At 44.9% G+C, this 20,320-nt stretch overlaps 1 protein-coding gene and 1 non-coding gene across 4 annotated transcripts in view; one reads left to right on the top strand and one right to left on the bottom strand.

Annotated features, from left to right (window-relative positions):
• The first annotated feature begins 611 nt into the window (after positions 1–611).
• trnai-aau (transfer RNA isoleucine (anticodon AAU)) lies at positions 612–685 on the top strand. The gene has a single exon. It is a non-coding gene; the product is annotated as a tRNA-Ile (tRNA).
• A 10,439-nt stretch (positions 686–11,124) lies between these two features.
• col6a3 (collagen, type VI, alpha 3) overlaps positions 11,125–20,320 on the bottom strand; it is an 82,138-nt gene continuing 72,942 nt past the window's right edge. For all 3 annotated transcript variants that reach the window (XM_068329352.1, XM_068329351.1, XM_068329350.1), the window contains 20 exons: positions 20,215–20,277; positions 19,786–19,848; positions 19,504–19,566; positions 19,054–19,104; positions 18,913–18,948; positions 18,765–18,827; positions 18,348–18,410; positions 17,863–17,895; positions 17,748–17,784; positions 17,625–17,636; positions 17,043–17,536; positions 16,817–16,919; positions 15,789–16,490; positions 15,594–15,699; positions 15,451–15,506; positions 14,916–15,176; positions 14,694–14,780; positions 13,107–13,166; positions 12,168–12,353; positions 11,125–11,947 (listed from right to left, as the gene is read on the bottom strand). In XM_068329352.1, the coding sequence (XP_068185453.1) occupies positions 11,904–11,947; positions 12,168–12,353; positions 13,107–13,166; positions 14,694–14,780; positions 14,916–15,176; positions 15,451–15,506; positions 15,594–15,699; positions 15,789–16,490; positions 16,817–16,919; positions 17,043–17,536; positions 17,625–17,636; positions 17,748–17,784; positions 17,863–17,895; positions 18,348–18,410; positions 18,765–18,827; positions 18,913–18,948; positions 19,054–19,104; positions 19,504–19,566; positions 19,786–19,848; positions 20,215–20,277 (2,583 nt within the window). In that variant the 3' untranslated portion in view covers positions 11,125–11,903. The remainder of the gene's footprint in view (positions 11,948–12,167; positions 12,354–13,106; positions 13,167–14,693; positions 14,781–14,915; positions 15,177–15,450; positions 15,507–15,593; positions 15,700–15,788; positions 16,491–16,816; positions 16,920–17,042; positions 17,537–17,624; positions 17,637–17,747; positions 17,785–17,862; positions 17,896–18,347; positions 18,411–18,764; positions 18,828–18,912; positions 18,949–19,053; positions 19,105–19,503; positions 19,567–19,785; positions 19,849–20,214; positions 20,278–20,320) is intronic.

Raw genomic sequence — 20,320 nt, forward strand, 5'->3', positions numbered from 1 at the left:
CCGGTGAAAACATCTGAGAGGTGAAGTTTCCGTCCTCAGATTACTTTTTGGAGTGTCATCCTTGCAGCTGCAGCATCAGCAGTTCAGTGCAGAAGTGCAGCTTTAAGTACACCATCTAGCGCGGCCAAGCAGAGGCGGGTCTGACGCGTGTTGAACGCGCAACGTCACTCAGGTGAGGCAGACGAAAATTAGGAATGTCACGGAAACATCCAATTAAGTAAAGTTATTTTGACGCACAAGGTCCATGGTTGGACCTTTTGACGTGTCATCGTGTTCTGTGTCTGCAGGGAAACAGGTTGTGTGTATATGTTGTGTTTCTCACATGCATCCTTTACAGTTCATTACACACCTGCAGCGTCACGCATTGCAGGTCAAGCTTTATCCCTGGACAGTTACGCGCGCCTTTACGCACGAACGCAGCGGCCCTGCGTGTTGCTGGTCGGAGGTTGGATGTCTGTCCGCGCCTTTGTCCTCGATTACATACAAAAACCTGCATTTTAATGCGTAAACCTAAAAACCGTTCTTCTGGAAGGGTGACCCACCCTTCTCCTTCTGTTGAAATCCAGATATTAAAACAATCAGTTCCAGTGATATTTGATAGCACGTCAGGTGGCCGGTTAGCTCAGCTGGTTAGAGCGTGGTGCTAATAACGCCAAGGTCGCGGGTTCGATCCCCGTACGGGCCAAAGTCTAATTTATGTTCACTGACACGTGTCCACCAACGCTGTGACGTGACGCCCTCAGTTTTTTTTAACTTTTTATTTTTTTAACGTTTTCTTCCATCTATTCATATAGAAATGTTTCAAATCCAAATAATCAATCAAAGAGCTCATTTTTTGTCTCACCTGTCTTCATATTTTAACCCGTAATTTTTTCAGGGTTTTAAAGTTTTACCCAGTGAAGGCCTTACGTGCAGTGCATGCGTGAATTCAAATGTAGCAGTGTTTTCTTGTACCATTAGTAAGTGAAACAAACTAATTGCAATTATTCTCTTTTCCTTCAGTAAATTATGCAAAAAACATCTTGTAGGAAATCAACGCTCTGACACGGGTGGCGGCCGTGGATCCTAAATCTTCTCCGTTGCTCTTTAAAAGGCTTTCAGCTCATTAATCCGGTAACTGGACGCCGGTGGAAGCCCGTGGTGGTTTTACAGGTTGGTGTGATGTATAAAATGTGTCAGGGCTCTGTTGTGAAGCAGCTGAGGGAACGCTTTGAAGCTAGCGCACGAGGTCAGCCTGTATCTCCACAATAAGCTCTGAGCGTTTTAACTGCAGCGGCTCCGGCAGCAGTTTATTGGTCACACGATGCACCTCTGGAGGTTTTTGACATTTTAAGTCCACGGCCTTTTCTGCTGAATGTATGGCCTGGAACTAAAAGCCTCCCCAGAGGTCGTAACCTCCAAAGCCACCATTATCAACACTTGAAACACAACTCAGTCCTTTCCTGCACCCAAACGCTCCACAGGTCCTCGCTCACATGTTTCCATTCCAACCAGCTGCGTTTCAAGTGGCTGACTCCACTGTTTCGTGTTATTCCCGACATCCTTTTTGTGTGCAGAGAGATTCAAGAAATAATTATGCACACACAGAAGAAACAGAGAAAAGCAGACGGAAAATAAGTGGATACCATCTATCATTATTTCTTTTGTCCTAATCCTTTCTTTTTTTATTTTGTGGTGCGTTTGTGTGCAAACCAGAAAACTCGTGGGATCCTCTCTGAGTCACTGACGCTGCACAGATGCTCGCTGAGAGTCGCTCAGAGCTCTGCGGTGTGAGGTCATTGATTCCAGCATTAAAGGTCACTTCTGCCTCACATCCCAGAACAGGGAGGTTGAGGTGGGGGGGTTACAAACAATCCCAAGAGTTCCCCTCCTCTGTAAAACATAAATCACACTGAGACATGATGCTAATGCGCTAGTCCTTTAAAATATAAACTCAATTAGAGGGAGAATAAACAGCATTCCACTAGATATCACAACAAAACATCTTGTCCAGCCAAAACCAGGAGGGCAGGAGAAGGAAAACATACCATCATGTGTTTTTACGACCTTAACGGTGCAGTGAGGGTGTAAATTACTTTTATTGGCTCCATTAGTCGTGTTCCAGCCTACGTTATTGACGACGAGCTGCCAGATCAGCAGCTGCCCGTTGGTGGTTTCCCACCTCCAGAGGAGAACAACCCGCCTGAAATCCCCCAAATCCCTTCATGCTAATGATTTGTTTTGTTCAGTGTCACACAGTCAGGACTTGTAAACTCATGTTTGTGAAGTTTGGTAATAAATAGACATGTTAAACTCAAATAAACCATCAATCTGGAGCCTGGTGGATGATTGCAGGTTAGTGCTTGTGGATGTGTTGATGATTCAGCAGATGGAGACTGCAGGAGAGGTTGATGGAACGGAGGAGGTTCACCAGCAGGGGGCAGTCTCCACACGCCGTCAGCAAATGAACGCGTCATGGGTCGGTTTAGAAATCTTAAATCAAATGTAGAAATATTTAGATAAAAGGAGAAAATAATGATTTTCCTTTTCCTATTTGAAAAAAAACAAAACCTTTTGCACTAACTTTTAAGTTTTCATTAAGTAAACCCTCCCTCACATCCACAGAGAAAATGTTTCCACGTGGGATGATGGTGATTCATGAGACCGCGGGAAGACTCCAAGAGGATGTGGGAGACTGATGATGAAGAAAGAGGGAGATCCGAGAAGAAGAAGAAGGAGGAAGAGGAGGAGGAGGAGAGATGGTGCACAGAGGCCAAGAGGGGAGATGGTGTGGGAGGAAGAGTGAGGAGGAGGAAGAACACTGTGGAGTGCCAATTAACATCTGCTGCTGCGGGGAGGAGGAAAAACACTGGAAATTTAACGTGACTGGAGCAAAGATGATTCCTGCTGACTGACGGGATTAGAGCATCAAATCTATACGTTTCCATGGGAACAGCATCCAAACCGCTTACCCTGAAAAATACCGAAACACCTGTCAAATCTGAGTCCTTCAGCTAAACCATGAGAACCGGGAGGAAATCCGTTGTCACGAACAGAGAATTCAATTCTGCAGCTGTTTTCAGAGAAATGTGATCTCAGGCTGAATTCCCAAATCCCAGATTTCCTGATCCTCCAGAAAAGTCAGGATATCTGGTCTTGGCTGGAGCGGCTCTGCTGTCAGTCAAACTGAATGCGCCTTTTATGAGCCCCCCCTCCAGGGGACCCCACCTCCTAACTTTTTGTGCCTGCAGAGGGAATTGAACACAGATCACCTGCAGAGCGTTGATTTGATTCTACTTACAAAAAAAGGTGCATTTTTCGAATGAATTGGGTTTTGATGTTACATAACCCCTTTTGGAACGCGTCAGGCTGACAGCCGGACAGCTGCAGTGGCTCATCCTGAATGTTTTCTCTGCTCTAAGAACTCTCAGTCAGTGTTCTGTATCTACATCCTCCTGATGATGGACCCAGGATGATGAATTTATCGTCCAATCAGAGAGCTGCGCCACAAAAAACACGCAAAGCTGCGCTTTTCTAACGCGCAGTAAGTTTTGTTTCAATCAAAAGTGAATTAAGTCAAAATTAATGAATGAAAGAGAAGTTTTAGGTGTGACGTGGGTTATTCCTTGTGTTTCACATTTACATTATGTCCTTAAATGCGTCACGAGATGAACATTTAGTGAGTATCTCCCGTTCCCAGAGTGTCCCTAAACGCCTCACACCTGCTGCAGAGTTGATTGAACCGATCCGAGAAGCAGACCTGATTCTTCCTGTGAGGTAAAAACTGTCATTAAATAATTTTAGTCCAGAAAGGTTACATTTTATATTGATTAAACCAGAATTAAGTTTCATTTCTTCCTTAAAGAGCAGATCCAGCTTTCCCTATATGTCTGAAGTCTTTCCCTCAGCTTCTCGGATGATCTTTCCACGCTAATCACACATGACCTTTTAGAACATCACCATCACAGGAATACATGGATGAGGGTCCCGGCCTCTCCATCGCTGCCCCCCCCCCTTAAACCTGTGATCAAACGTCTCATTTGTTCACCTCCAGCCTTCCTCCTTCAGACGGCCTCAGCAGTGGAGTCTGCCTCCACTTACACCCCCCCTCTGGTTCTCCCTCAATCCTGACCATATGTTCTCTGGAAGGGGTTTTGCGGCGCACCGTGACGTGGAAGCCTTCCAGAGAACGTTCCCGGTGGTCTGGATGTGGCTTTTTCACGGTTCTAGAAGGATTTAAGGGATTGTATTAACGTGGCAACTTTTAGAGGGTTTATAGGTGGACGTGACATTCTGCTTTAAGTTGGTCATCAGAAATATTCTCTCTGCTTTCATAGATTGTTGGACGAGTGATGACCGGACGTCCCGTGAAACAACAGCCGAGGTGCTTCTCTTTGGTAGGTAGGTGAAGGCAGCAATCAATCCAATCTGTATAAAAATAATTTATATCTCTGCTTAATTCTATAATATAAATGATTTAGAGGAATTTTCCAGTTGTTGAGTCGTGAGAATAAAATGGAGCGCTGCTTTTATCAGGCAGAAACCTCCAGCAGACCCCAGATTCAAGCTGGTGGAGCCTCTGGTTTAATAACTCAACATGTATCTACAACTAGAAGATTCTGATCTGTAATATTTATAATAACCTCTATGAGGATATTCATAACGTTAACGGTTCCTCTGAACACAGTTTTGTTCTACAGACCAGTCGTAACCAAGAAAACTAAAACAGAAGCAAGAAAAACAGAAATCGAGTCTGTTCAGAGCAGTAAAATGTGTGTGTGTGCGTGTGTGTGTGTGTGTGTGTGTGTGTGTTGGGCATCCTTCATCAAAGGAGCAGCAATTAAAGTGCCATCTTTACTTGATTAGTTGGGCAGGAGCCTCGACCCCTGAGGGGACCCACAAACCGACTCCATCATAAATGTTCATACCGTTAAAAAGATGCAAATTACTGCAGACTGCAGGGCCCCCCAAACACACGCACACACACACACACACACACACACACACACACACACACACACACACACACACACACACACACACACGCACACACACAGATGTTAAAGAAGCTGACGCTTCCACAGGACTTCAGATGTCCGGTCCTTCATCAAACTTTTCTTCTCGTTTTTTGCTCCGACTCGAGTGACATCACTGGAGGACAACCCCCCCCCACCCCCAAATGACTGGTGTTCACACATGAATACTTGAGGTTTCATTTGTTTTAGGAAATTAAAAAGTCACAATCACCACTGCAGATGGAGGTTGTGGAGAAATGAGTCACCAGCCTGCGTGTGATTTAGTCTGGGTTATAATCTGGCATCGATTGGAGAGCCAGGATCTAAAAACGGACGGAGCAGCTGAAACCAAGGCGGTTATTTTTCTCCTCTTTTTATGCCGTGTCTCTTTGTTCACACGACTGTTTCCCCTGGTGAGCAGAAAAACTTCCTCTAACAGCAGAGGTTAAAGTCGAGCAGATCGTAGGAAGCATCCCGGGGGGTGGGGGGGGTGGGGGTATTCCCAACAGTGATGACGTCACAGGGGTCATCCGTCAGTCCCGAGATAAGGACGTCTGGGATGAAACGTCTCATTATTAATAATCTAAAAAAATGTTTTTCACACGCCCGAGTCGGGATGGAAGGAATGTGTTCCTGTCAGACGAGTGTGAAGTTTTACTGCCGTCTAATTAAACTCCCACAGAAAGACATGAAAAAAATAGGATAGATGACTGTGCGTTTCTACCAGATGAGTTATGAGTTCATCCAGATTTGTCCAGGCTCATGGAAAAAATGCTGGTCGGATTTTGACAAATTATTGAACGGAATTATGCAAAAAAATTAAAAAGATCGCAGCATTGAGCTCAACGCCATTTGTAATTACAGCCTAAATCCATCAAAGTCCTATAAGCACTGAATCCATCAAAGTGGGGGTGGGGGTGGGAGATCGGCATAGCCAATCAGACATGAAAGATTTGCACCAATCAGGTGACCGTTGCAGTTTATTTCTACTTCTTTATTTCTGCTTCTTTCTACTCTAAATCTCTTCCTCATCGGTCCGGTGATGCGTTCGGACGTCGTCGTCCGTTTGCAAACTCTGCACACATTTCAAGGAGTGGAAACATCTGTCGCCCCGAGAGAGTCTGCAGAACGCAGTCGTGTTTTTAATCTCCCACCCCCCCTGAATCCCTCCAGCGACAAGACTCACCTCAACCCGAGGTCAGGAGCCGCGGTGACCGAGACGCAACTTCCTGTCGTCAAAACGGACCAATCGTGTGTCTTTGAAACGATGAATCTCTCCACTGTCTGCGTGATGACTTACGTGAATAATCAATAACGGATGTTTGTGTTCTTTGACCTTTGACCCCCCTTATGTTGCATTTTTTTGCATTATGAGTGGAAATTCTGCAGGATTTGTTCGATATAAAAGACAGAAAAAAAACCCATTCCTGGATCTGCTTCTGGATCCAGATCAATGCCAACATTTAATGCCCCCCACCACCCTCCTCTAAGGTTTTATATGGGTTTAATCTGCTGCTCATGAAAAACCCTTTCAGATGGGGAGGGGAGGGGGGGCATGAACATGGGTGTTAATCATGAAGTCATTCAGCCAACATAAAGAATAATAGATTTCTGTTTTATTTTCTTACGTTTTGGGGGAAACTGGACGAAACATTTATTGATGGAATGCTGTAGATCTATAAAACAGGTCACGATGAAATATTTGAAAGCCTGAAATCTTTCTTTCCAACCTTCCTCCGGGAGAGACTTTAATCTCCTGGCATGAATTATAGACGTAAAGTCGGAGAAGAAACCTCTGCTTTACAGTCAGACGCTAAAAGTCGTCGAATTCAGAGATTCCGACCCGACATGACGGCGTTTTCTGAGGACAGACGTTGAAATCCCGCTGCTTACGTTCCCTCAGATCTCTTCGGTGTTTTAAATCCGATCAGGGGACACTCCCAGCAGTTCGCCGGATCATAAATGGGTGATCGCGAGGCGGGGATGCTGCAGGATGTCAGATCTGAGTCCGCTGGTGGTTTTTGCTGCGGCTGAAGGGTGGGATCCGGTCCAATGTGAAAGCCATTCCAGGCCCCTGACTTTTACGACTGGGGGGTGGAAAGACGCAGCGCCAGCGGGGTGACTCATGGATGGAACAACTGCATGTGCGCCGCTGCAGCAGTAAAAGCTCCGCGCCGCCTTCCCCCCCACCTCAGCAACGGAGCAGTGATCCCACGCTCCTAGCGCCACCGCCGCTTCAGGGTGCTGAGGTTGTTTTAATTAATATTCTGTTGGGGGGGGCGGAGGAGGGAGGCTGGTTTTTGTTGGCGTGTGCTGAACGTCTCGACCACAGAAAGCTGCAGCTCACGGTGGAAACTCTGACACGTCCTGCCGGCTGCTTGTGAAGCGCCGTTCGCCGTGCAGCTAAGAGTCTGAATGATTCATAGGAATTCGGTGTCGGCTGCGTTCACACCTGGTTTTTAAACCGGATCTAAAAATCCTGTTTCCTAATGTTGTGATTGGACAAGTCTGAACACACCTGGAGCTGACGTCAGATCTGAAAATGCAGGATGAGCATCGCTGATCGCTGTTTTTATTCATCTGACATGCTGGATGTTGATTGGCTCACCTGAATCAGCTGACCTTTGACCTGCAGGAACAGAAACGCGAGCTCAGACCTAAACGTTCTCGTGTTACGGAAGCCCCTCAGGGACATCCTCATGGATGATTTTATAAAGCTTCATGACATGACATTAGCCTTCATGTGATGAAGTGATTGGTCAGACACGGCGCTCTTTGCTCCGCCCCCCCGCCCTGAGGAGCATGAAGAGGTTAAATCCGTCGTCCACCCTCCGTTATCTCCGACGCTAACACGCCGCTGGCCTCCGGGGCGGCGATGACGGCATCAGCTGGCGATCGACTGAAAACAGCTTTTCCATATTTAATCAATTTGCAAGGCGGGCTGTGTCATCGCAGCTCGGGGGGGGGGTGGAGTTGGGTGGGGTGGGGTGGGGTGGGGGGTTGGGCGTTAATGGACGCACACAGAAAGTCATCCAGACTGGTTCCATTACACTGAACACTGGGTTCATGTATGTTTGGTGTGCGTGTGCACGGATGTGAAGTCATGGCACCGTGCAGCTGGTGTGTTTATCTCTACGCAGAATCCGATTGGCTGTTGAGATTTAACCCTACGTATGATGCAGGACGTCCGACACGCTGAGGTCGATCGGAAACGATGGAGGTCCAAAATGAGAACGTTTGTTGCCAAAAGTATACAGACGCGTCAGTCAACTTAAAAAAAAAAAAAGTAAAAGTAAATTAAAGTCAATAATTTAAAATCTTGCCTCAGACCTACGATGGTGTCCCCCACCCCCCACCCCAGAGAGAGACATCATCTTTAAGCCGCTCTATTCTCTGGCCAACCGGCCAACACACTCATCTCTAATTTTTGAAAAATTACTTGCTCTGATTTTGTTGTTGCTAAACTTTGAATATTTGCTCCACCTTATTCAAAAATCCTAAAATCAAAGCTGACGCAACCCCCACCCCCCACCCCACCCCATACATGTAATCCAGCACCAGAGACTAATTTATGAGGCTGCTGTTGAAAAGATGAGTTTGCAGTTGTGCAACTATTTTGTTGAGGTTATTTATTAATGATAAAACCATTTATCTGCCCAGAGAAAAGAGGATTAGTCAATGACTGACTGTAAATGCTTCCATTTGGGTTTTTTTAAAGCCCCACCTGTCTTCAGTGGAGGATGAACTACCTGAAGGTCTCCATTAAGTTCCTGGAGAAGATTTCTATTCCTTGGAGTATTTTTTAAACAGAGTGAAGCTCAATAAAATTTATTCCTTCAGTTTTGCCTAAATTTTCAGTCTTTGTTTCCATCCGAAACATTTCTTTACCCTCCCTGGCCGTCAGCTCGTGTTCCACGCTGGGGGAAAAAGTGATGAAGGGAGGAAATAAGGGAATTTATCAAAGAGGAGAAGGATTTGTGAACACCCCGCTCCCCTTCACCCCCCCCAGGAGAAATGACATCTGGAGCGTTTGCGGGGGTTTTGAGGGAGAACTCATCGCCAGGTCTTTTAAAGTCAACCGAGCAAATATTTAATCGTCTCTCTTCTCCGGACGATGAAGTTTGAGCTCCTCGTTTCTTTACTTTGCCTGAGCGCTGATCTCTGGAGGCGTTTGTTTGTTCAGATCGAGGAATGAAGAAAAATACTTGAATGATTGATTAAAATCCACCAGAATCCACAGCAGACCAGACCGTGAGGGATCTGAGCGCCGAATGTGGTCAGAAGTTGGAGCTGCTGGAACTCTGAACGACGGAGTCAGATGTTCTCACGCCGCTGAAGAACTTTGAAACTATTAAAATAAAAGTTTTTAATAGTTTGATTTATTTTACTTTTGATCTCATCTCTCTTAAACATCATCATTTCCCACCATCACACGCTTTTCTTCTATTTGTGGCGGTTTCTCCTTGAGTAAACAGGAAGTCCGGCGACATAAATAACGCCTGGTGTTGAGATCTTGGATCTGCTGAACAGCTGATTTGATAAACGTACCCTCAATCCTTCGCTTTCTTTGGACCACAAGCACTTCCTGTTTTTTCCGGTCGCTTAGCAACAGCATCAGCCTGTAGGTGGTAGCAGTAAAGCCACCTTTGTGACCTGTTCAGATGCCCTTTTGGGGGGGTAAAACCACATGATGGACGGCTGCTTCGTGTTCGGAGCTGCGGTTGTGTGTTCTGGCTCACCGCCACGCCGCCGTGATTTACTCCAATAGTACAGAACCGTCGGTTATTAGAAACATGTGGGCTCCCCCAACCGTGACGTTTCTACTGTGAAAAAAGTCTCTTCCCATTAAGTCAGGGGTGTATTCACATAACAAGCGACTGGATCGTTATTTAATAACGTTAGATTTAATACTCCAGTTACGTTTTTATCTTGAGGAAGATGAGCCAACGTTTTAAACTAAATAAACAGAAACGGAATTAAATTCAGTCCGTGGGACGTGAATTATGTTCTATAAATGGATGTATGACAAGGAAAATGTGGCTTTATCGGACAATCTGGGAAATTAAAAATCATTTACATCACAAACACTGGAGGAGAAGCAGATGCTGGAACCGCGAGCCAGAACCTGTTTGATTAAATAGCTCAGGTTAAAGATTTCTGCGGGTGAGCATCTCCATAAATGTTTAGCTTGAACGCTCCAGCGTCTGCTTCCTGTTGAATAAAGTTCACCGCCGACTGACAGGAAACACATGTGTCTGGGAGGCGGAGCCATCCGCCAGTCCGCGGCTCCTCTGGCTGAACCCTGAGCTGCTCCTGATGGGCAGGTTAGCAGTTAGCATGTTAGCTTTACTCGTAGAGCTCCTTTAGCGGAGCAGAATATTAAAATAAACATTTGTGTCCGACTACTGGAGGCTGTGAGACGTAGAGCAGGTTTGTCCTCAGAGACGTGATGTTAGCTCCAGATTTCAGCGACGCTCCAAAGCCGTCGGGTTGTTGATCGTGTAGGAATGTGAAAGAAAGCAGCTGGGATGTCAGACAGTGGTCAGACTGTTTAAATGTCTGATTCTAGAAGTTATTTAAAGTGTCAAAGACAAAGGTCATGACCCTAAAAAGTTTTTTTCCCTTATTTTAAAACACAAACCCTGAATTAATCCGTGTTATTTGGGACTATGGAGGCATTAGTGAAGCTACGCTACAGAACTGTGTTCTTTCTGATGTGTTCTGTTAGGTACTTCAGTCATTTGTTCTTTTTCTTATCCGGGTCTGGGTTATGGGTTAGGGTTAGGTTTGGATTAGGGTTGGGTCTGGGTTAGGATTAGGATTGGGTCTGAGTTAAGGTTAGCGTTATGTTTGGGTTGCGGATTAGGTTTGTCTGGGCTATGGGTTAGGATTAGGTCTGGGTTATGGGTAAAAGTTAGGTCTGGATTGTTAGTTTGGGTTAGATCTGGGTTAAGGTTAGGGTTAGGTCTGGGTTGTGGGTTGCGGGTTAGATCTGGGTTAGGGTTAGGTCTAGGTTGCGGGTTAGGGTTATGTCTGGGTTGCGGGGGCAGCAGAGAATCCCTGTCCTTCCCCAGCGCTCCTCTCTGTTCTTTCAGTCGTTAACCTTAATTCAAAACCAGGAAGAAAGGAATCAGTTGCTCACGTTTATTAGAAAGTCTAATTCATTTTTATTTCCCTTTTGCCCCGATGAAACAGATTTCAGTAAAAACCAAATGAAACAAAAATGAAAACAGCTTGACAAGTACATTCTATTTCTCCAAGGCTGGAACGTGTGTTTGTTTGAGGCGGCGGATCCAGAAGTGCACTTAACATTTTTTTTTTTAGCATCCGAGCCGTCGGTCGCCGTCAGTTATAAACACACGGACTCGTGTAAACACGGCTGTGGATGGTGCGACTGTGAAATAGCGAAAGGTTGAATCCACAGGCATGGAGTGTGTTTGGAAACGGGAATCAGGAAACGACGATGTGAGAAAAATATAAAACCATGGTACTGGAATTTAACGCCAGTCCTGCATGTATTGATTTATTGCTAATCTCTTTCCAATATATTCATATGTTTCTTGTTAAATTGTAAAACTTCATTTAAAAAAATTTTTTAAGGAAGAAAATGTATAGTTTTCCAGAAAACTGAATGCACCTAAAATCTCATCTGTAAAAAAAACAAAACGAAACCAAACATACTATGTAGCACCAGTAGGTTAAAACAAATCATGCAGCAAAATGTGTTGCCTTCCTTCTTGTTGTGAAAAAGACTACTTCAAGAATCTGGGGATAAAGTTCATGTTTTGTGGAATCCAGTGCAGCCACCGTTGCTTCGGCATCGCATCCTGACAATGCGGCCAGTTTGGATGGTTCTCCTCAGAATCCCCTGAACAGAGGCGAAAGCTGGCCACGCGTTCGCTGCCGGTCCTATGTTCGCACCGCGGCGAATGCTCCTCCCCTTCTCATGGATCCTGGAGGTGATAGGACAAGCAAAAAACACACAGAATGCTTCAAAATACAAATTATTCAGGTCTTGTTTCCGAAAGTGGTGTTTTTTTGCTTTTTCGTAACTTTTACGTGTAGTTTTTTTGTTTCCATGGTTACAAGTTGCACCCATTCTGTGGTTTCCATGGTTAAATGATGTCGTCGGTGCTTTGATGTCTTATCCCTGATTTAATAAGAGAATCGTACCTGGTTTCCCACAAGCCCTTGCACACTGCTCGTGTGTCTCAAAGCGATTCTGGTTTCCGCCGCAGCCTCCGTACCAGAAGCGCGTGCAGGCCTTCTTGGCGGGATCGTAATGCCACTTCAGGATGAATTTGGCACAAGAACCCTCGTCTTTGGGAAGCTGACAAATATCCAAGGCTCTGGAGGCCGCTGTGGGAGGAAAATGAGTTAAAACATCGGAATGCACGCGTTACAGAATTTAAATACGAAGAGAATTAAATATATGACCACCATTAAACTCAATGAGTGGGAATGAAGACAAGAAGAATTGTGGAGAAAGAACAGAGTAATGCTTTTAAACGTGTTCAAGGAAAGAACGAAATCCATCCCAGCAGCCCTCTTTTTCCAAAATCTTGAGATTACAGCACACTCTGTGCATAACTGTAAATATCCTGTGCCAATTTATCCCGTTGCTGACAAATTGAACTTGCCCTGTGTGCAGACTACTGCCAGAAACACAATGAAGCAGTGAACAAGGCTTTCCATTCATTTACTCTGCGGTTACGACTTGGCTCCCGACTGAAACAAAAGCATAACCTTCTCATTTTCCACGTTTTTGGCCGGTCGCTCGTTCCATCAGTCGTTTAGATCATCTGCGGGGCAACGGAGGAGGTGGGTGGGTTCACAGCTGAACACTTCAACACAAAGACTTGTTGTTTCAAAAAAAACCCAACCAAAAACGAGCGCCATTTGTGGAAATTAGATTGCGTAATGGCGATGCAACGGTCAGTTCTGCAGGCGTCCAAATCTGTGGCCGACAGTCGAGGTGGACTCAGAGGGTCGTCCGAATCACATTCAGTGGACAGGGCATTGTTTGTTTAAAACTAAACTGGGGAGAAAGTGCTTCCCTTTTCACATTATATATAACATATGAATCGATGTGTGTGTGTGTTGGGATCTTACCGGGAACTGGGAGGACCTTCACCTGTTCAGACTGCCTCGCTCTGGGCTCAGGCTCCGGCACTGTGGAAACAGGACAATATGAAAATGGTTCCGGCTCAAAGGAACAGAATCGGACCAGCTGCTGGAATACCGGGAGGGTTTTCAACACGTAATGCAATATGGAGAAAATGAGCGAAGTAATTTCCTCTGATGTAATCCTGATTATCTGTCACAAAATATTGACATTGGCAGGTCCTACTAAATTTAATTCCCCAGAGAACTTCACTCCTGTGTACCGAGATGTAATCCTCATTTTCTCAGAGTAAAATGAAACTTTTCTTTTGCATTTATTATGTGTTCAGATGACTGTTTGCTCAAATCGGCCCCCGGAACAAAACTCCGTCAGCTGCTACTAACGCTAAAGGCTAATTGTAAAGCTGAAAGCTGAAACCGTTACCAGATTAATTTTTCATTCATTTGGAGATCCTTTTGCAACCACTGCTTAAAAAAACAAAAACCTCTCAAATGTGCTCATTATAAATATGAATTGCTAAAAAAAAAGTTGGTATCAAATGTATTTCAAGGTACAGTTAGAGCCTTGTAACAGAATCAATTCAAATTGTAGTTGATTTAACAAAACTGTTGGGTGGGTTAATAGCTTTCAAATCAAAACCGTAAAGTTGACTTACTTTGGTTACTAAAATTTTAATTTAGATTTTTACTTGCTAGAAGCCACCAAGCTTATTTAGCTAGTCTCCTCTGAAGCAGAGGAGATCAGTTGAGTAACTCGATCGGTTTGTCTACATGCCTTTAATCATTTTACAGTTCATAAACTGTAAAAGGTCCCAAACATGACGGACAGGCAGAGACTGTTATGAATCATAACCTAATGCATTGAACTTGCTTGTCAGCATCTCTGCTTAGCTCAACTTCCTCCAGGCACTGTGGTTTGGCTGGAGCTGCTAACACCATGCTAACGCCGTGATGCCGGATGTTGGGCCGTCACCTGGCCAGGTGCCCACAGCTGCTCACCCAACCACAGGCAGGTTCCCAAGCAGAGGCCCTCACTGTTGGACCTGTTTTCATTGCCCTCCCAACCTACATACCAGAACTCGGTCCAGATCCTGATCTTTCTGTCAATGAACTACTTCTCCTAGATCTTTGCATGGCATCAGGAGAGTTCATTGGACGCAATAGTTGGTTGATTAATAGCACATTTGTGTGGACGTTGATTGAAATATACAATTTTGAGTTAAACATCAGGTTTTATTTACACGACTAGCATGTTGCCAAGGAAACACAGCCAAACGATCAGTTAGCAGTAACTGACTGAGCAGATTTAATGTCAACCCTGAATGGATTTGCGTTGAAGGGTCATAGACAGAACAGTTTAACCCTTTTCGTTTCCGTTGCCGTTCTGATACGTGGTGGATAAGGTCAGCAAAAACATTTATTTATTTCCCAACAATGATCTCACAGTCATCAACACACTTATATTGCTGCATGAAGTGTTTTCCCCCACCCGTTTTCCTGCCCAAAAATGTAAGTCAATGTAAGTTTAAACCTTTCATAGGTCAAATGGTGACACATGAATGATCAATCGCTCACCGGTTTCTGGTTTGTCCAGCGGTGCTGTTTTTACTGCACTGGTGACTCTGCTAGCCATCTTGCGGACTGGTTTGGGCTCTGCTGCTTCTGTTAAAGTGAAACCAGAAGTCATGGAAAGGAAACAATGGAGGGAAATCTGAGATTCAGGCAAGCTGACTGCCTGAAAGTTGAACTTTTGTTGTTCTTTTACGTTAAAATGTGTTGGCCCGTTTGCGGACTTACTGGTGGTCATGATGCCTTTGCGGGTGGAGACGATTTGACCCTCAGCGGTGTAGGCAGTCACCACGGCGTGATATGTTTGAGAACTCTCTAAATTGTCCACGGAGAGCTCCGTGCCTGACACGTTGGTCTTCAGCAACAGGGCGTGGTCCTGCAACCGAGTCACCAAGACCTCAAAGTAGACGAAGTGCTTGGGGTCTGGGCTGCCCCAACGCAGCTTCACGCTGCTGGAGGTGACGTTGGAGACGTGTAGCTCCTCGGCGTCTGAGTGGGAGAGGTGAGTTGTCAAGAGTGGACATCACCCGGTAAAATCATATTATTGCAAGAAACAAGAGGCGTCCGGTAGCCGTTGTGCATGAGAGAATCCTAATTTTCCTGTTGTGAATAGTGTAGATAGGAGTCTTTGAGAAGCGCTAACATTTGTGCTGATTGTTGATACATGGGAAGCCAGTGTTTAGCCGCTAGCTATGCATGAGTCACACTGACGAAAACAAAATCAAGCAGTCCAAACACTGCTCTATTCTAGTCTAAATCTTACCTTTATGCTTTCTCTGGTGAACTGATTGCTGATGTTCATGATGCTTCTGATATCTCCTGTAATGGGGGAGTAATCAATGAATGAAACTTTCAATGTTTCCAAGAGATTAATGGTAACTGGTTGTTTGGTTCAGCAGTACTCACTCTGCTTGCCGTAACGACGTTGTGAAGGGGTTTTTCAGTGGCTGGTCGCTTTGGAACCACTTGCAGTTTTTGGAGACTTCAGGCGACATGTAGAAGGCATTTTCGACTGAAATGAGAAACAGCACCACATGTCTTTTGGAGTCATTGGAGAAATTAATCATACAAGGGGCATAGAAACAGTCAAACGGAACTCACTGCTGATATACTTTGGCATCAACTGGCCGAAGTTCTGGATGTGTTTGTCGTAAAAGAGAGAGATGCTGTCCAGCCGCTTGAAGAAGACATCGGCTGGTTCGCTCGCCATTCGTGACAAGACGCGAACATCACCGGCCTTCAACTGGGGTCCAACGCCCAGGATGACCAGGAAGTAGCCTCTACACTTGACCTCGGTGGCGATGCGTACCAGCTGCTCCTCCTCCTCTTCCACGCCTCCCGTCACAAAGAGCATCAGTACTTTCCTGTCACGCTGCAGAGGTGCTTTCTCAAACACCTGGTCGACTGTGGATTCAATCGCCGCCGCCAATGCCCGACTGCCCTCTAGCTGCGGCGTCTTCTCCAGCAGGAATTTAACAATATTCTGAGCTGAGTGGTGATCAGTCAAACCGATGTCCACGTGGATGGGAGAGCTGGATTTGTTTTGGATGTAGTGGTAAGGTGAATGCTGGATCACCGACACTCTGGCGTGGTGAACGGACGAAGTGGGATCTGAAGATATTTGTAAATGCTCCACAATGTGCGCTATGTAGCGTTTAATCTCTGTAAAGACTGTTGGGTAGGTAGACTCAGAGCTGTCCATGAGGAACGCCATGTCGATGTCCACGTCAGTGGTGGATGATCTCCTGTCTCGACTGGCTGCTGGAGGAACGTAGTCGCACATTTGGTCTGGAGAGCAGAGGTCTAAAAAAAAGAAAGCTGAATGTAACATCGGTCAAATATTGCCATATTTCTGGTCAACCGAAGATGTTTAGTTCATCCTGTTTGTGCAAAAGAACTTTTTAGTTTATATACTTGTATTTTTAAAGTACAAAATTTCTATACTTCTCTAAATGGTAAGAGAATCGATCCACCAGTGAACTGAAGAAAGTGTCAAAGACATTTAAAGGAATTATTTGATGCACGGGGGAAAAAGATTAATTTTATGAAACTTTATAAAATCAGGCCTCGTTATTTCTTGACTGGAACAAACTTTATCTTGACAAGTCAAATCAATTTAGAGATCTTACCCAGGCAGATGTGGCAGCTCATGATCTTCTGGATGACGGTGTTATACTGAGCACTTCCAGCGTTGGGAAGGACGATGACCTGGCCGAGCACAGTGCTGTTGACCTGTGGTGGGAGGAGAAACAAAAAAAAGATTGTCTCAATTCTTTTTCTTTAATTTATTTCCTTTAAATATGACAAGCTGAAGTTCTGCCAACAGAAATCTGCTTCATTTGTGCCTCCTTTCACCTGCAGTGCTCTGGTCAGAGCTCTGTCCTCTCGGTTGACCAAGAACAAAGTGGCGATTCCAGCGTCGTGCAGGCGAAGAGCCGCATTAGTCAGCGCCTGAGCTTGACCCGCCGGCCCACCGACGAAGAAGACCGCCACCTTCCTCATCAGGAAACCGCTACGCACTCTCTTGAAGGTGTTCTGGGCCACAAAGGTCATGGCGTTATCCAGCTTGCGCTCCTTCCTCGTCTGTAGGGTCTGCAGGCCTTCGATGTGCTGGAGCAAGACGCGTTTCTTCATGGAGTCGGCGAAACGGATCTCAGTGGTCACTTCGTCGTTGTACATGGTCAAAGCCACGCGAGCTCCTCTTGGACAGTTGCTCTCGGTGATGGTGATGTCTCTGATGATGCGCAGGACTGTGTCACGCATGTTGTTGAAGGTTTGGCGACCGTTACTCTGAGAGACATCCAGGGCGAAAGCCAGCTCGGTGGGGTAGAGCGGGCACTCCTGTTGGCCTGAAAGACCCAGCAAAGAGGAAGTCGTTCTCAGTTTACTTCCTCTACAGCGAAGCAGTTATTACCTGATTGTTTTTTGTGTACTTACCGTAACAACAAGCTGGAAAAGAGAAGACACAATATATTTGTGAGACTTCTTTGTAGCACATAAATCATTTTACGTGATTAATTTTGTGGAAAAACATGCTATCAGCTATTAAATCTGACTTACGACAGTTGTCCCGGATTTTCTTGACCAGGTCACAATCCTGGACAAAAGAGAGACAATTTAGATCACAGACACCAGGCCTTGACTCTGTATTTTAATTTAATAAATGTTCACATACCACGACTCCTGGCCCTCGGGGTCCTTTCTGACCCTGTGGGAACAGAACCAACCGCTGTTAACAGCTGGACAGACTCAATGCTGCTTAGTGATCTTTTAACTTCAAACAGTTAGCTCATAAGATCAACCAGGGTTGTTCATAAATAAATATTACAACAGTTAAATGAAAACAGTCACTGCTATGCATATGAGGATGCAGATCTGGGTCGGAATAATAATCCAGAACGGGGAGAACTTTATATTCCAGGGGAAGTATTTCAGGCTTTAATGATAACAGCATTGGCAGACGCATCATTCTTAGTGCTTTCTCACTAAATCAGGTTAGAAGTTCCATTATTTGCTGCATGTGTCATTAGTTTTAGTGATCCATGAGAAGCCACAAGCAGAAACAGACTGCTTATTAGTTTCTATCGGTCTGCCAGTATTCTTCTCAGGCATGTCATTCAAATAGTTTATGGAAAGAGAGAAGATTTTGAAGTTCCTTACATATGGCCCCGGATATCCAACCTCTCCCTGCTGTCCAGGTGGACCAGGATCCCCAGAGACGCCCTACAAAGGATGAAAAGTTAGAATAGTGAGATCTCTACCTAGACTATATATTACAAGAAAACTTATAGTGAATGACAAAGGCATCCCCGTCTCCTGGAAATAACTTTTTTTAAGGGGAACCTTGTGGACAAATTTTTTTTCTGTTAACCTACTGCTAGTCAACACGTGACAAGAATTTCAAAGGAAATTGCAAGCAAATGTAATTCCTATGAATTGAGGCTGCAGCAAAAGTCTTTCCAGTGATGTCAAGTCAAAGTTCAGGACTTTGCTGCCAATCGTCACACACCAGATGTACTACATAACCTGGATTATAATATAATATTAGCGTCATTGAATTGGAGTTGGAAGACTTACCCTCTGTCCACGGTTACCATTGGGTCCTGGTATGCCCTTTGGTCCGGGGTCACCAGCCTCCCCCTGGGACAGTAGAAGGAAAGAGAATGAATACTGAAAGGAAAACAGTTACATCACCTTAAACCTTGTATTTTGATAGTCTTCTGACCTTTTGTCCGGTGAATCCTGGGAAGCCTTCGTCACCCTGTGGAGGCAAAATGCATGCTCACTTAAAATGTGATTTATATCACATATAATTGAAAGCTTGTGTCTATTCTGTGTAGACTACTGCAGATCAAAATCCTCTTACCTTTCTTCCCACAGGCCCCGCGATGCCAAATCCATCTCTACCGTCATCACCCTGTGAAATAGACAAAATAAAGAGCTAAAGAATTCATCTGCATGTACTCATGGTAGCAAAAGGAAACAACCCAGGTTTTCCTCCTCTTTCTCCGGCGATAGCATTACTATGAACTGTTACATGATACTGTGGGATGTTATGGGACTCATTCACAACAGAACCGACTCGCTGATTAAAAACATGCCATAAATTTTATGATTGAAAATACGCTGTAACACAAATCGTGCTTTGAATCACAGCTCCGCAGAACTTCAACAACTTCTCCTGCCAGAAAGCTTCTCTCTCACAGTAACAGTTACTAAATCCAGCAAATACGGCTTGACAAATCATTTGAGATTGTGGACAGGAAGAGAAGCTACTTATTCTGCTCATAAAAAGACGATGTGGTTCCGTCCTTACCGGCTCTCCGCGGGGACCAACTGGTCCAACAACACCCTTAGGTCCTGGTTCTCCTGGCTCTCCCTACAGGGAGGGAAATGTAAACGCTCCATATTAACAGGGACATATTTCTTGAAGCTGTCGGGTCAGTTCACACATTTAATTCTGCTGATACGCTTTTATTCTGACAGTAGACGTAAGGCAGAGCTGTAATTCGAGAGAGCTAGGCTTACTGTGTTTATAAATGAAACACTCCTCTTATGGACGAGCAGAAGCCATGCCAAATCATGTTCCACTCCTTACCTTGCGACCAAGAGCTCCTCTTCTACCCTTTTCTCCAGGAGGACCCGGGTCACCTCCAGGACCCTAAAAAACATGATATATATACAATAAGCTTTTGAATTTATTGACCTGATATTGATTAAAAGGCGTGGATCTGATCCCATCTTTCTTGGCCTTGTGGAAGGCCATTTTAGAAGCATTACTCAAGGCTGCACTTCATCATGTCAGCATAAGATGCAAGCATTAAACATGTCACTGTATTGTGTGGTTTTTGTGTAACAGGAGTTTTAAAGCTTTCTAATGGGGAATTAATGTGTTTTAATTGTAATTCTTATTAACCGCATATCTGAGAATAAAGAATCTAAAGGTGATAGACAGAGGAACAGGATGGACTGAACTCATTCCTACATCCACCTCTCCAGTTGTTTAACAGTCAGAAAGCTCACTCACTCTGGGTCCAGGGTTCCCGTCTTCCCCTCTGGGTCCTGGTGCTCCGTTTGGTCCAGATGGACCCTTAGAAAGACACAAGACGTTGATTACGAACGACTTTCTTTCA

Source organism: Antennarius striatus, chromosome 12 (genome assembly GCF_040054535.1).
Source record: "Antennarius striatus isolate MH-2024 chromosome 12, ASM4005453v1, whole genome shotgun sequence".
Classification (NCBI taxonomy): Eukaryota; Metazoa; Chordata; class Actinopteri; order Lophiiformes; family Antennariidae; genus Antennarius; species Antennarius striatus.